Below are 14,299 nucleotides of genomic sequence, written 5' to 3'. Positions count from 1 at the left end.
TAATTTGTATTATCTATTATTGATAGAAATAGAAAATACATTTTCATTCAATTTCTGAATTTTATTTACATATTCCACATATCTTCCAAAAATAGTTTGTGGAACATATTAGCAGGAAAAAAGAAAAGAGTTAATGTTTATACAAATCAAATTTGTTTTTTTCTTTTTAAAAAACTTCACCTGTCTGCAGTAAAACTTTTCAATATTCAGATATGTTATATCTTAAGAGGAGTTTTGAGACTATTTTATTCCTTGCGGGAATTAAAAAATTTAGAATCAATCTTATAAACAGAATAAAATCAAAGACAAATTTTTTACCATGAAAAATATTAAATAAGTGCATACTAAAAGAAAATATCAGATTACTAACAGATATTTTCAACATTCAGTTCAGAACATTTAAAAGTAATGTTAACAAAAACTAGTTTGATATTCATACGTTCTCAAACTGAGCGAATGTGAAGACAGAGATAATGGCATAGGTTTCTGAAATTTTAATTATTTTAAAACATTTAAAGGAAAAATATAGTAAACATATTTATGAGGTACAATGAAATATTCAAAAGAATTTCTAAGACAAAACATGAGGGATCAATAAAAAATGCTCATGGTGCATTTCAGTGCTATTTCTGACTACTGACGTGGATTCGTGACAGCTGTACTTGTGTGAAATATTTTGAGAAGCAATACATTCTAAGCTTCAAAAATCAATACTGACATACTGACACTAACATTAATGTGTAAAACTTTTATTTCTTGTATGGATTTTCATTTTAATTGTAGTCTTCTCTCTATGATTGCTACTGGATAGTAATACAATTCAAGAATAATTTGTACTTAGATGTGGGATATAGTCTTGCTCTTGTATATTAAAATAAATAAATCACAATACTGTACACCAAAACAATAAAAACATCAAAGACTTGCCTTCAGGAAACCTAAAAAGATATCCAATTTCTTTTTTTACCCCTTAACTCAATTCTTCTCATGTCTTCTTTTCTAAGACACACTACATAGCTCAGAAGGATGTAAAGTCTAACTAAAGTCTGAATATGATGGTTCATTCCAGTCCTGAGGCAGAGAGATAATTGCTTTCTCGTGTAAGCCACTATTATTTGAAAACTGATGATACTGCCTTTGTCATAGTCTCATAGTACAGTAACCAAGAAAAAGGGTAGGATATCTAGCTGTTACTGGTGACAGACCAATATAATCACAGTATTAATTACAAAACTAAATAGTGGATAAGCTGCAGTTATTACAACAACAACAAAAACCTACATCCATACATCAAGGGCTGACGGTTTAGCGGTTATTCATCACATAGCTCTGGTATAAGCGGTGCACTTATTAAACCTGAAGGATTTCCCAAATGAGTACTTCATGTCATTCTAATTTATACTTTGGCAAAAGAAAAAACTGACAGAACAAAACTCTTTGCGTTAACTCATATAAATGTGATTGACCCTGAAGAGAGGGTACAGATGATGGTCCCTGGTCACTACATGTACCCACAGAAGATATCAGATATATGGAATGGTGTAGAAACAGGAACATAGACACTCTAGAATGTGTTCCCTTCCTTGAAATTAAACTATTATCACTAACTCAATACTGAATATTCACACAAAAGGAAATGCCACCATTGCAAACTATTTGACAGGTGTCAAACCACTGTGACCACTGGGTCAATAAATCTAGGTATTCAAAATGTATTTAGGGTAATAGTTCATCAAGAAAGATGCAGTAAACTTCATTATTCTTATATCACCAGAGCTTAACATAGTGAAAGCACCTACTTTGAATATATTAAATATAAAATTAAATATTGTCGGATGCATGCATTTGAATAAAATTTTCATAGAAAGGAAAATACTATTAAATCTCATTGAATTTTAAATGCTTTGCACTATGATTATATGTACTAATTAGTGTCAACTGATAAGTTAAAGAATATGAAGTATAATTAGTTGAATTATTTAATCACATTTATTCACTTGCTGTGTTTTACACTTTTTTAACTAAATGATTCTTTTTTGATATAATAAATAGAATGTAAGATTTTAAAAATTCAAAAAGAAAGCTAACATAGAGAAAGAAACTATTAAAATATATTCATTAAAATTTAATCAACGATTATGAGGTTAGATAATTTTTACAGACCTCTTCAAAATAGCCCAAATTGATGCAATTCTAAAGCATTCAGTCTTTTTCAAAACCTATGAGCAACTCTACTAACCATTAAAGCATTTGCATAGAAAGTCAGGGAATTCAAAGAATTGAATACCAGACAAATTACTAATTGGGAGATTTAATAAAAAGAGAAAAAAAATCATGTTTAAGATAATTATCTCTTTTCCTTAGGTTTCTGAGGCCAAAGATGATTTAGTAAGGTTGCCTGTGATAACCAATTGAATACCTATGAAATATGAGATAAGCTTTTACTGATAGAAGACCATCTTGCTTTGTTTAGAGTATAGTACACTGTAGGTTGATGCTAGCTATTGGAAAGATGGCTTGAATTATATATTCTCTAGGGCTACAATTCAGCTCCCAATTGTCAGGATATATAAATTCTCTCATAAAATTCCAGTTTTGCATCTCAAATTAAAATTCAACTAAATAATGCTATTGGTTGAAACTAGAAGCACGGACCCCCAAGAATTTTTCCTTTAACAACCCTACTAAATAAGAGCCCAAAGTGATTGGTGAATTTAAAGTAAAACTTTTGACGTCAAGTTCTAATTTGGAATTAGAGTAAAACATTGATCACTAATTTCCTGATAAAAATATTTAATCATCAGACTTGAAACAATAAGTCAAAAGAAATTTAAAGAGAATGCAGCAAGGCAGTAAATAACAAGTGCTTCTGCTCTTTCAGCTTCCTGATGCTCTAAATCACTCTAATTTTCCTCATGGTTGTGCTCTCACTGTCTTCAAATGAGACAGACATACAATTGATAGTTACTTGCCTTACTATCCAATTCTTGGGACTTCTCAATGAAAAACCACTCCAAACCCCCTTCAAACAAAGAGTAAATTAGAAATGTGAAGTTTCAACTTTAAAATCATGGGAAGGGGAATTGTAAGCAAATAAAGAAAGAGAAGGTCTAGAAATGTTTTTAAGAAACAAGATAATGTCATTAAAGTGATGAGTTGTGACAGAAGATTTTTTTTATTTTATTCAAAATACTTCCATACATTAGAGAATTATTTCTAGATTTTTCGCTAGTAAAGGGAATAAAAAGAAACATTATTTTACTTTTAGTATATGTTTAAAATCAGAAGCAAACTACAGACTGCAATAAATGTCATTTTGCCTTCCTCTTATTGAGAAAAATAAGTAAAATAAAAAAAGATGTCAAGATCTCTGTGTAATTTTCACACTAATATTGAATTGGCTCCCAGGTCCTTTAAATGGGGACACTTACCTTTCTTCCTGCTAAAAGCACGGTTCATGATGAAAATCAGCCAAATAGATGTGCAGTTCAATAGCCCTTTATATCCTATAAAAATAAGAAAAAATTAAAAAATAAAGGAATGTTGACCAACCTCTTTGATGCAAATGCATTTTAATCACAAAGCCTTTTTAAGTTGTTTAAATGTTTACAAACAGTATTCTGAAATGTACTGAAGGACACTGGGTAAGAATAAATATAAGAACTCATAATATTATGAGTGGCACTGCTGACAAAAACAATATATCAAATGAAATTCTTCCAAAGTTCCTTAATTTTCTTGTCTTTCTCTTAATAGGTATCTATCACTAATTATATTTACCTACAAATTTTAGAAGAAAGAAAGAAGAGAAACTTCTCCCTGAGCTTGTTGGTAAGAAGTGTGGTAATGTTTTGGGTTATCATTAACAACAGTAGTGGGTAAACACAAGTCTTTTGATTATGACAAGTAGGGGTCATGACCCCCCAATCAGGCTACGCTGAGCAGCACTGTTACCCATGATGCTTCATGTGGCTGCCGCATGTCTGCTGAAATCAAGGCAATGGTACACCTCCCTCCCCTCTCAGACCAAGTCGAAAGCCTTGCATCTCTAAAATCACCTTCAGAATCATTCAACCCTAGTCTTGAAGAAGAGAGTACATTCATAGCCAGATAGCTCTATGGTCCTGTCCTATAGGATCTAAGAAATCCAGTCGCCTTCCCTCATTTCATCCCATCTCCATCTCCTTCAGTTCAGACTGGCAGTGCTGCTGCTGGAGTAGCTGATTAGGTCTGCAGTTCACAAAAATACTAATCTTATAAAAGGACTCTTCGTCCATACCATTGGTGTTCTCTGCTACAAGACTGGCTGAGAATTTTCCAAATCTTTAAGTACTGATTCCATTTTGCTTAACAAATTCATTTCCTTCTCTCATTCCGCTATAATATTAGATAGAACCAAGCCACTCCTTCAATTTTGCTTAGAAATTTCCTCTGCTAAATATCCAATGTCATCGGTCATAAATTCTACCCGCCACAAAACCCCAGACACAAATACAATTCAGCTGAGTTTTTTGCCACTTTATAACAAGGCTCACTTTTTCACTATTGTTCAAAAACACATTCTACTTTTCCGAGACTTTATTAGAATGGCCTTTACCATTTATCTTTCTGCTGACACTCTGTTCATGATTATCTACGCACTCTCTAAGATGGGGCTTTCATCTCCAGCTCTCTGCTTTCCTTTCTGACCTCCCACCAGAACTGCCCTTAGTAGTCCCTTCAAAATAATCTTTGCTTCTTCTAACATGCACTTCAAAACTCTTCTAGCTTCTCCCCATGGTCCAGTTCCAAAGCTGCTTCCACATTTTTAGGTATTTGTTACAGCAGCATCCTATCTCTCAGTAACATCTTTTTCTTGGTCTGCTCAGACTGCCATAACAATGTACTATAGTCTGGGTGGCCTAAAGAACAGAAATTTATTCCTCACAGTTCTAGAGGCTGGAAGTCTGAGAGTCATACTTCAGGGTGTCAGCAAAGTGGTACTCTAGTGAGGACCTTCTTCCTGGCTGTAGACAACCCCCTTCTGTCTGTCTCCTCACATGAGAGAAAGAGAGAGGGTACTCTCGTCTCTTCCTGTACTCACTAGGACACTAGCCTGATCATTGGGGCCCCACCTTCATGACCTCACCTAAACCTAATTAGATCCCAAAGGCTCTATCTTTAAATATCATCATTTTGGGGATGAGGCCTTCAACATATGAATTTGGAGGGACATAAATATTCAGTCCATAACACTCTCCATAAATCTACACAGCAGTTAAAGCACAGTAGAGAAATTAATCTTTATCATAAGACATTATTGCAGTGAAATTACTGGTATCTCTGTCCTTGCATTTCTACTACTGAATTAAAACAGTTAACTAAGTTATAAAATATTATAACCAGGCACTGTTTTGTAGACTTAGATAATGACACAATAATATCACTCTGTTATTCACTACATACTTTAGTCATCTTCTCATGATATACACTATTAATACAAGATAGGTAGAGAGTACATTCTAAGAATTAGAATACCAAGATAACTATGCCATATATATTAACACTATAATATGGTTTATTTTATATAGTATAAAGGTATTATTATTACATAAATAATGATTTAAATTACTTCATTTTCTACAATTAATTTATTCATTTGTTCAGAAACTGTATTGATCACCAGTGCCAGGCACTCTGCAAGATGCCAAGAAATACAGGAAGGACAAAACATGTTCTGTACTCTCTCAAGAGTTACTTTTCACCTAGAACCTAACAGACATGGTTATTAATTGAGCATATCCTGGAGGAATACATGAAGATAAAAAACTAGCAGAAAAGAAACATAATGTATCCAAATGTAAGATTCAACTTCCCTGGAAAAATAAAACAACCAAATACCATGACATCTATTAATCAGAAGATCAAATTCAGTACACCTCTTCATCACTCAAATTTCATCACTTTCAGGTAGGCATTTTCAACAATAGTAGATGGTAAAATACAAAGGCATTTCATACTATATAAATAAAAATATCTATAAAATTAAATATATTGTGTCTTTTAGATTAGTATATATTTAATGTATATAGTATAAACTCTTTGGGGGCACATAGAAAAAAAGAAAAAAAGCTTAGGATAATTGTATAAAGTTCAGTAGGACAAATAAAGAGAGCATTAAAAAAAAAACTATGATTCTATGACTCTAAAACACCGCAAGGATTTTTGCCTGCTCACAAAACACACAGATACAAATGTCAATGAATATCAGATAAGTCATTCTTATAATATAAATAAAAAACAGTAATTTCACTTTCCAAACACATTTTTTAACCTATTTATTTGATCCTGTGGCACTCTACATGTCTTCTGCGTAAAACACCTTACTTCCCCTCCCTATCTATGCCCACGTATACATAATGCAGTGCATGACATTAAGCATCAGTCTACTTACACTTGTTTAATGTATTAATAATACATGTTTTAATGCACTTTATAGTTGAAACAATAAGATATACATTATCAATTTAACATGTTAATAAGCTCAACTTATTATTCCTATTTTAGTATAAACCTATTTTATTTCAATTTACGACAAAACATAATTCTTTTTAGATAAACTTTTTATAAATGCTTTTTTCAGTGGCTACATACACAGGGATGCATAATTTCCCTATCATCAAACAGTTGTTGTTTCTAAATTTCCAGTAAATATATACAAAGAGAATAACTGACATAAAAAGTATCTTTTATTAGTTTTTCCCATAAAATAGCACCCCAGAGTAAAAAAAAAAAAAAAATCACTAGGTCTAAAATACTATTTCGGTTTCTATTTTTTTTTTTTTAATTAAACATGAAGGGGTTGTAACAATTTACATGGCCACCAGTTATATGTGACAACACTCATTTAACTTCACACTCCCTGGGACTGAATATTGAATATTGTGTGTCTCTCTGAGTATTTGCATGTGCTATATACTTTTTATAACTCTGTTTTTGAAATATAAAACTCTTCAGGATTAACAGTACTATACAGTATTATATGAGAACTTACACTAGTCTCCCCAGTGGCATTTAAAAAAGAGCCATTGTCACTCAATGAATAACCCAAACCTTCCTCAGAAATTTACATTGCCACTTTCCCACGTATTAAATTCAGCTCTACAGAACTATTTGGACACTTCTGCTTCTGTCCAAGATGAAGTAACAGAGGCTATATTTATCTTACCATCTGAAATACCTAAAACATGAGACAAAATGTATGAAACAATGACTGTTAAGACATTAGACATCAGGCAACAAGGGGCAGTGATCCATGAGATGAAAAACAAATACAGTAAGCCCCACGATTCCTGCAGCTTAATGCGCAGAGAAAGCTACCAGACTGTGGTCCAGGGACGTGGCATTTGTCTCACCCCAGCAATCTCCCTGCATTTTGGAGATATAACTGAGAATGTGGTGAAATGAAGATGCCTATTTTGCAGTCCAGGGCACTGAAGAGAGAGCTTCAGAGAGACAATGAAATACACCTGCAGAAAATCCTTCTTGCAATTGATAATTACCCATGACTGAGGCAATAGCCACCCACAAAGTGTCCATAGCTCACACACAAACCAACAGTGAGGAAGGAAAATTTTGAATTCACAGAACTGCAATTAGATTACTAATAAGAGTCTCAGCCCACTTATCAGTGTGGAAAACTTAAGCTTGGATAAATGCTGCTTTGGCCCCACCTAATAAATCTTAAAAACAAGACCCAAAAGAATTAGACTATTTCCAGGTAACTTCCCTATATCCCAAACTGTGCTCCAAAAGATTTTAAGGACTATAAAGATGATTAGCACCCAACATGGTAAAACTCATAATATCTGGCATCCAATAAAATGTGTGTGTGTGTGTGTGTGTGTGTGTGTATATGGTAGTGGTGGGAAAGGACATTCAGACACATTACCTACACTCAAGAAGCTAGGGGACATGTTAAGCAGTTTCTAATTACACAGAGGAGATACACAAAATGCCCAAATTGAACTTCTAGAAATGAAAACCACAATATACAAAATAAAAAATACAGTATGAGATTAACGGCAGATAAGACATTGCAGAAGAAAAGAGCAGTGAAATTGAAGATACAGTCATAGAAACTATCTAAAATGAATATCAACAGAAAAAGAGTCTAGGAGGCAGGCAGGCAGGAAGAAGGAAGGAAGGAAGGATGAGAAGGACAGAGACAGGGTGTTAGGAAGGATCACTGAATTATGGAAACACTTCAGGCAGTCCAAGAGTTCCTGAAGGAGAGGAGAGGAAGGAGGTGGAAAAATATTTGAAGAAATAAAGGCTGAGAATTTTCCAAAGGATGAAAAATAATAAACCCTGAGATTCAACAAGCTTAAACCCCAAATACAAGAAACAAAAAGAAACACCATGACACATCATAGTCAAATTGCTCAAATTCAAGAACAAAGAGGAAAATCTTAAAAGAAGCCAGAAGAAAAGACATCATGTACAGAGGAACAAAGATTAGGAAGGCAAAAGGCTCATATCTGAAACACTGCAAACTAGAACACAGAGGAGCAACATCTTTAAAATATGAAAAAGACCAAAGCTTAATCAAGAAGAAACAGATAATCTAATTATATGGGGAAATATGAGTGGTTTTCTTCCCTAAGGTCCATTTTGAATTTCTTAATACAGCATCATTATATCTATTTTTGCTTTTATCTTTCTTAAGGATCCAGAGGCGAGATCCTATATTACATATTTATAAGATATTATAAATATCATTAAGCAATCTTATTAATTCTTTGATATCTATAGTAAGTCTGGCTATGTTCAAAAATACAAATGGAATATTTAAACATGATCAAGAAAAATTCAAAATTCATAATTTATTCATAATTTATTGAAACATTATCACTCTAAGTTTAAAGCAAATTAGGAAGAGTTTTAAATCTCTGAATAAAATTTTTAAAATACATTATAAACATTAAAGGTAGATGTCATTAGGTGAATTATTTTAATCCCAAATTTTATTTAAAAGTTAGTAACCACATTAACAAAACACCATGAGGATAGCTGGTATTTATTTACTCTATAAATAATTTATAGAGTTCGTATGCCTAATTTTGAAAGAAGCTGAAGTCAACAATCATTTTTTAAAATAAGTCCAGCATATCCAATTTTGATAACTAATTTACCAAAGGAAATCCACAGATATTCATAAACCAGTTCAGAAGTTAAGAGTGGCTTTTTAATGAATGGCAGTTTCCTGCTTTGCAACCTGCTGCCCAAGCTCTTATTTTAAATAATTAAATCATACTGTTATGACTAAGGGAGCTCTGGTATGGTATGAATATTAAAAGCTGTAAAGCAGCTGGGTCTGAATCTCATTTTTATCCTTATGAGTGCATTTAATATCAAATTTTCCTGGAATTCTTTCAAGGTTCAAAGAAAAAAAACCCTCAAAATTGGTTAAAACGTGGTTCACATTAATATATGTCATAAATCACTTTAAAATCCTGTTGTGCACTAAGAGATCAGAGATGATGCTAAAATAATGAAATCTAATCATTAGGTTTAGCACTATGTAGGATGGTAAACTAGTGAAGTTAAAAAAAAATAAAATTGCTTCTCCTGTGAATGCATATAAGATGTATTTTTTTACTCTCAAATCTTCCGTGTGCTTTTTTGAATATGTAGTTCAGGAAGGTAATCATGAGAGAATGTCAGACAGTTTTGGATCCTGCATTAACTCCTCCACGTTGCTAAACACTCTGAAGTAGTTGCTAACAATTGGAACTTCATTACTTGCAACAGTTAACAAAACTTCCAAAATCCTCCTGGGAGAACTCAGCTCATTTTTGACACTCTTCTGGATCTAATTAGTGTCTATTGTAAAGGTTCTCTGCTTAAATCTCCTAATTATAAGGCATCTTATAATATTCTTCCTTGTATTTTAGGACTGTAATTTGCAAAGGGACCTTTGATTTTGTAGGTCAGTACTAAGTGTAGCCAAGAAAACTAAACCAGTACACAAGCTGAGACAAATTTCACAGGAGGGGAAGTCACATGATATGTGTTTAAGAGGCTATACATTTATAAGAAATAGCAACACTGGTGTTTTCTGAAATTCCCTAACTTGGGATATAAATGCTTATCATCATTTTTCTTTGTTTAAAATAATATTGACCGTATCTCTTTACACTAAAAAAATTCTTTGCTTTCCAATAGATACATTTTGAGATCATATTATTTGACAAGCATTTTAATGGAGAAGTAAAAGTAGGTAGGATGTGGTTCCTGCTTTCAGATACCTTCCAATCTTTGAGAGGTAGGGGAGGATGGGTATGGGGCTCTGGAGACAGAGACAAGCACATAAAAGAGGCAGATATCATTGAAAGTGAGAGAATGAAGCGTAGAATGGCTGCTTTGTTCTCAGGGGAGGCTTCCAAGCGCATGTGAATAGTCTCCTCCCAAATAGGTAACGACTAAAGGTGGGAGGAGGAAAGAAGGTTTCAGGCAAAAGCACAGAGGCTGTGCGGTGCATGTTGATGATGGCATGGGGCTTGGAGCCAAAGTGCTAGTCGCCTTTTGGGGCCACCCTGGCCCTCCCCAAGGCTCTCATCTAGACTATTCTGCAACAGCCTTGACTAGGAGCTGGAGGAGGGCTAAGGAGAGCTTTGACACTTGGTAACGTAGCCAACTCTTCAGCATGGCTTATATACAATAAAACCTTAACATACAAGGTCCAGAAATGCCAGGTCTCTGGAACAAAATGAAAAGAGCTTGAATTTCCTCCAATGCCCAGAGTGAGGTCAAAATAAAGGCTACATACAATGAATCAAAAAGAAAAACAGGCTTCTAGAGCATATCCCTAATGACAACGAAAGCTACACAATTTGAACAACTTTATCCTGACCATAACATTTTCTGCTGTAAGAGGATTTGAATGAAGTATGTTCAAAAGTCTTCTCCAGAGCTGTAGAGCCTCTCAGTGTTGTGCAGTATGTGGGCAATAATTATGGCAATGTTGGGATAGCAGAAAACTCCGTGCAGGGACTGAGTATCAATCAGCCTGGAGGTGGTGCCACCACTCGGTCCCTCCCGGATAAGGATAACAGCGCTCCTTTTGGTGCCCTTACAACCAAAGAAAGCTCCAGGGAAGGAGCTGTAGTGGAAATCTCAAACTGAGCAACCCCTGGGGCATGATGAGGATCCCAGTATACTTCCATGAGTGTCTATAAAATTCTGAGCTAAACTTTGGCAGGCTTGGCCCAGAATCTTTCAATAATTAGATACTGAGATTTTTCATGAAAACTTCACCCAATGATCAATGAACTGTTTTCCTCCCTGGGTTTTCTTCATTACCTTATGTTCTTAATGGGAAGTCAGCTACCTTCTCTAAAATGAGATAATCACAAAAATAAATAAATTATGCTAAGAGAAATGTTTTAAAAGACAAATAAAACTCTATGTATTGAAACAAACATTATTTACAATGGAACACACATGACTCTTTTCATACGTGGATCTAAAAGTAACCTAGGTTTAGCTTCATTTTGAACCCTAGATTTTGAACTTCTTTGTAGAAGTCCTACTCAGTATTCCACCCCACCCCTTTTTTAAAATCACAACAATTCACTGTCTTTCCTCTTTATTTTGATTATACCCAAAAGGACTGTATCTTTTTAGGCCTGCTGTTTTCATCATTTCACTAAACACTTTGATATCCCATATCCTAACCGTGAGTGAGTACTTTGGGATCCAATTACTGAGGTAACATTATCTTTGGTAAAACTGTTTGAATTCCTTTGGAAGACTAGAATAAAACAGCTTGACTGCTCAATTAATGCTATTACAGTCTAGGACTCAAGGCATTATGGATTTTAAGACCAGAATTTGTAAAATGTATGTTGTTTTAAGATTCAGTTATCTCTACAAAGAAACAACATAAAATTTGTTACTTCAGTTTCAAGTTTTCTGCCTTTTATTAGGGTATTTCACTTGAAAGGATATTTTCATTTAAATGTCTTGCTTTAATGTGATCGGTTTTTAGATTGGTATTTTGTACGGTAAGCAGTTTTTATCTTTACATTAAATTCTAACAATCAGTAATTATAAATGTGCATGGATTTATCATTTTTAATTATTTTATACAGGTTTAAGCCAGTTTTGTTTAAGACACAAAAGAGAGTGAAAGAGAGAGATTATTTCTTTTATTAGCTCTTAAAGCAGCCCTCAGAAGAAACGTCTCATGTCTTTATACTTGATATCCAGAGCATCTCACAATGGGCTTCATTGGGAGGAAATTGATGGGCAGGAAATCGAATCCTCCAAAAACACAGTCTCCTTATATTTCCACTGGAAAATCTTGCTGTCCTTACTGTTAGAGACACTGCTGTTACTCTCAGAGGCACCACATGTGTCTACAGGCAATACTGCTCCCTCAGAGTTAACAATGCCTCCTGCCTCTGCTACTACAATCGAAACTTCCTATTTTTAACTTGAGTGGGACTATGGTAACCTTAAATCTTCTGGCTTTCTTCCTATGGGCTTTCTACAAGTCTTTCTCATCTAGCTGCCAAAACATTTCTCCTCAGAAATCTCTGACTTCATCACCATCCTGACAAAGCTGAACTTCACCCTTGCCCTGTGATCCTGGAAAATGACAAAGGTTAAAGAAATCCCTCACCCCTTTGTGTTCTGGAAAGGGCTTGCTGCAAAGACCCACACTTCCCCACAAGACTTAGATAAGATTCAGGGCCCTCTTATTTACCCACGACAAGGCCAGACTTATACCCTCTAAATTTCCAACCTTTGCTTCATTAGTGATTAGCTGAACTGTTGGTGCCACTGACCAATTTGGACAAAATACCTACTACCTTGATTTGACCAAACTTTATCTAAGCATCTCTACTTCCCCAGGCTCCTGAACTTTGACCTACCTTCAAGCCTAGCAGCCTCAACCTTTCCTTCACAGTCTTTCCTAAGAAAAGGCTGACCTCAGAGTAGAACATTCTCTGGTCAACTGTCCCTAATCACACCATCCTCACTCATTCTACCTTCTCACTCACATCCCAACCTTTCTAGCCTTGCTTACTCCTCCTTGTACAAGAAAAGCCCTTTTCTGCCCAGCCTTTGAGACACCTGGCTTGCAGATCTTCTGCTTGGCACATTCTCCCTACTGCAATCAACCCCTCCCCCTTATTGTGGTAATCTTTTCAAATAAGGTAGGTCTCTTCTTACCTAAATCCAGATTTAATTTTTATTTGACATTCCACTGGATCATATTTAGAAAGACTTCTGGCAACAACCTCAACCTACTTCACTAAATTACTTTGCAAATTTGCCTTTGAATAGATGCATCCTTTCCTTATGAACTAGATGCTATGTGACTAACTACTATATATAAAATAAACAGCAAGGTCCTACTGTATAGCCTATAATGAGAAAGAAAATATATATATATATATATATATATATATATATATATATATATATATATATATATAACTGAATCACTATGCTGTACACCAGAAATTAACACAACATTGTAAACTAAATATACTTCAATAAAAAATAGATCTAGTAAATATCTGTTTAATTACAAAGTGAAAGAACAAATTACGTTTTCTAAAACAATATACATTTTATTGTAATACAAACACATGTCTTACGTCCCAAAATCTGTTGAAAATGTATAACAGTAAAAAAGTCTTGAATTAATTTGAAGATATTTTTGGCTAGGAAATTCTCTAAGATTGTTCAGTAATCCAGTTAACAAGTTATTATTCTCTTACCTTATTACACATATGCACAGAATTATGACAAATTACAGAAATAAAGACAATGCACTTAATACAAGAAAACATTTTAAACAAGCCTATAATGATAATAGTCATGATCATTCTCTGTTATAAAAAAGTGTTTCCTGTGTTGGAAGAGAGAAATCTACTGAAATAATATATAAATTAGTGGATAATTTGATAAACTATAATAATTTGCTGAAACTATAAATTAGCAAATAATTTGATAAAGCCATGTATATTTTTAGAGTAAAGTCAAGCAAATGCTGATTGTTCCAACATCAAAAGTGAAGAAAAAATTTACTATAATAAGGTCAATTTCTTGATCTAGGTTAAACTTTTCATAGAAACAAAATTCTAAGAAGAGAAGGAAATGAAGACAGTATCTACCTAAGGACAGAGAAGGAAATACTTGTAAACGAGAAAGGAATAAAAAGTCATTAATACGTGAGCCAAATGGAAAATAGTGTGAAAACTTAATGGCTAAAATCATAAAAAGCCATAAAAATGGGACTAAA

The 14,299-nt window shown here is 33.9% G+C and overlaps 1 protein-coding gene across 6 annotated transcripts in view; it reads right to left on the bottom strand.

Annotated features, from left to right (window-relative positions):
* Positions 1-14,299, bottom strand: part of GULP1 (GULP PTB domain containing engulfment adaptor 1) — a 228,981-nt gene that overhangs the window by 80,461 nt on the left and 134,221 nt on the right. For 5 of the 6 annotated variants that reach the window (XM_074364013.1, XM_074364012.1, XM_074364017.1 and 2 more), the window contains one exon: positions 3,432-3,506. In XM_074364013.1, the coding sequence (XP_074220114.1) occupies positions 3,432-3,459 (28 nt within the window). In that variant the 5' untranslated portion in view covers positions 3,460-3,506. Of the gene's footprint in view, positions 1-3,431; positions 3,507-14,299 lie in introns of those variants that run through there. The other variant, XM_074364014.1, reaches the window with a different exon arrangement.

This window comes from Camelus bactrianus, chromosome 5 (genome assembly GCF_048773025.1).
Source record: "Camelus bactrianus isolate YW-2024 breed Bactrian camel chromosome 5, ASM4877302v1, whole genome shotgun sequence".
NCBI classification, from domain to species: Eukaryota; Metazoa; Chordata; class Mammalia; order Artiodactyla; family Camelidae; genus Camelus; species Camelus bactrianus.
The sequence above is the reverse complement of the archived record's forward strand: the minus strand, read 5'-3'. Positions and strand labels throughout refer to the sequence as shown.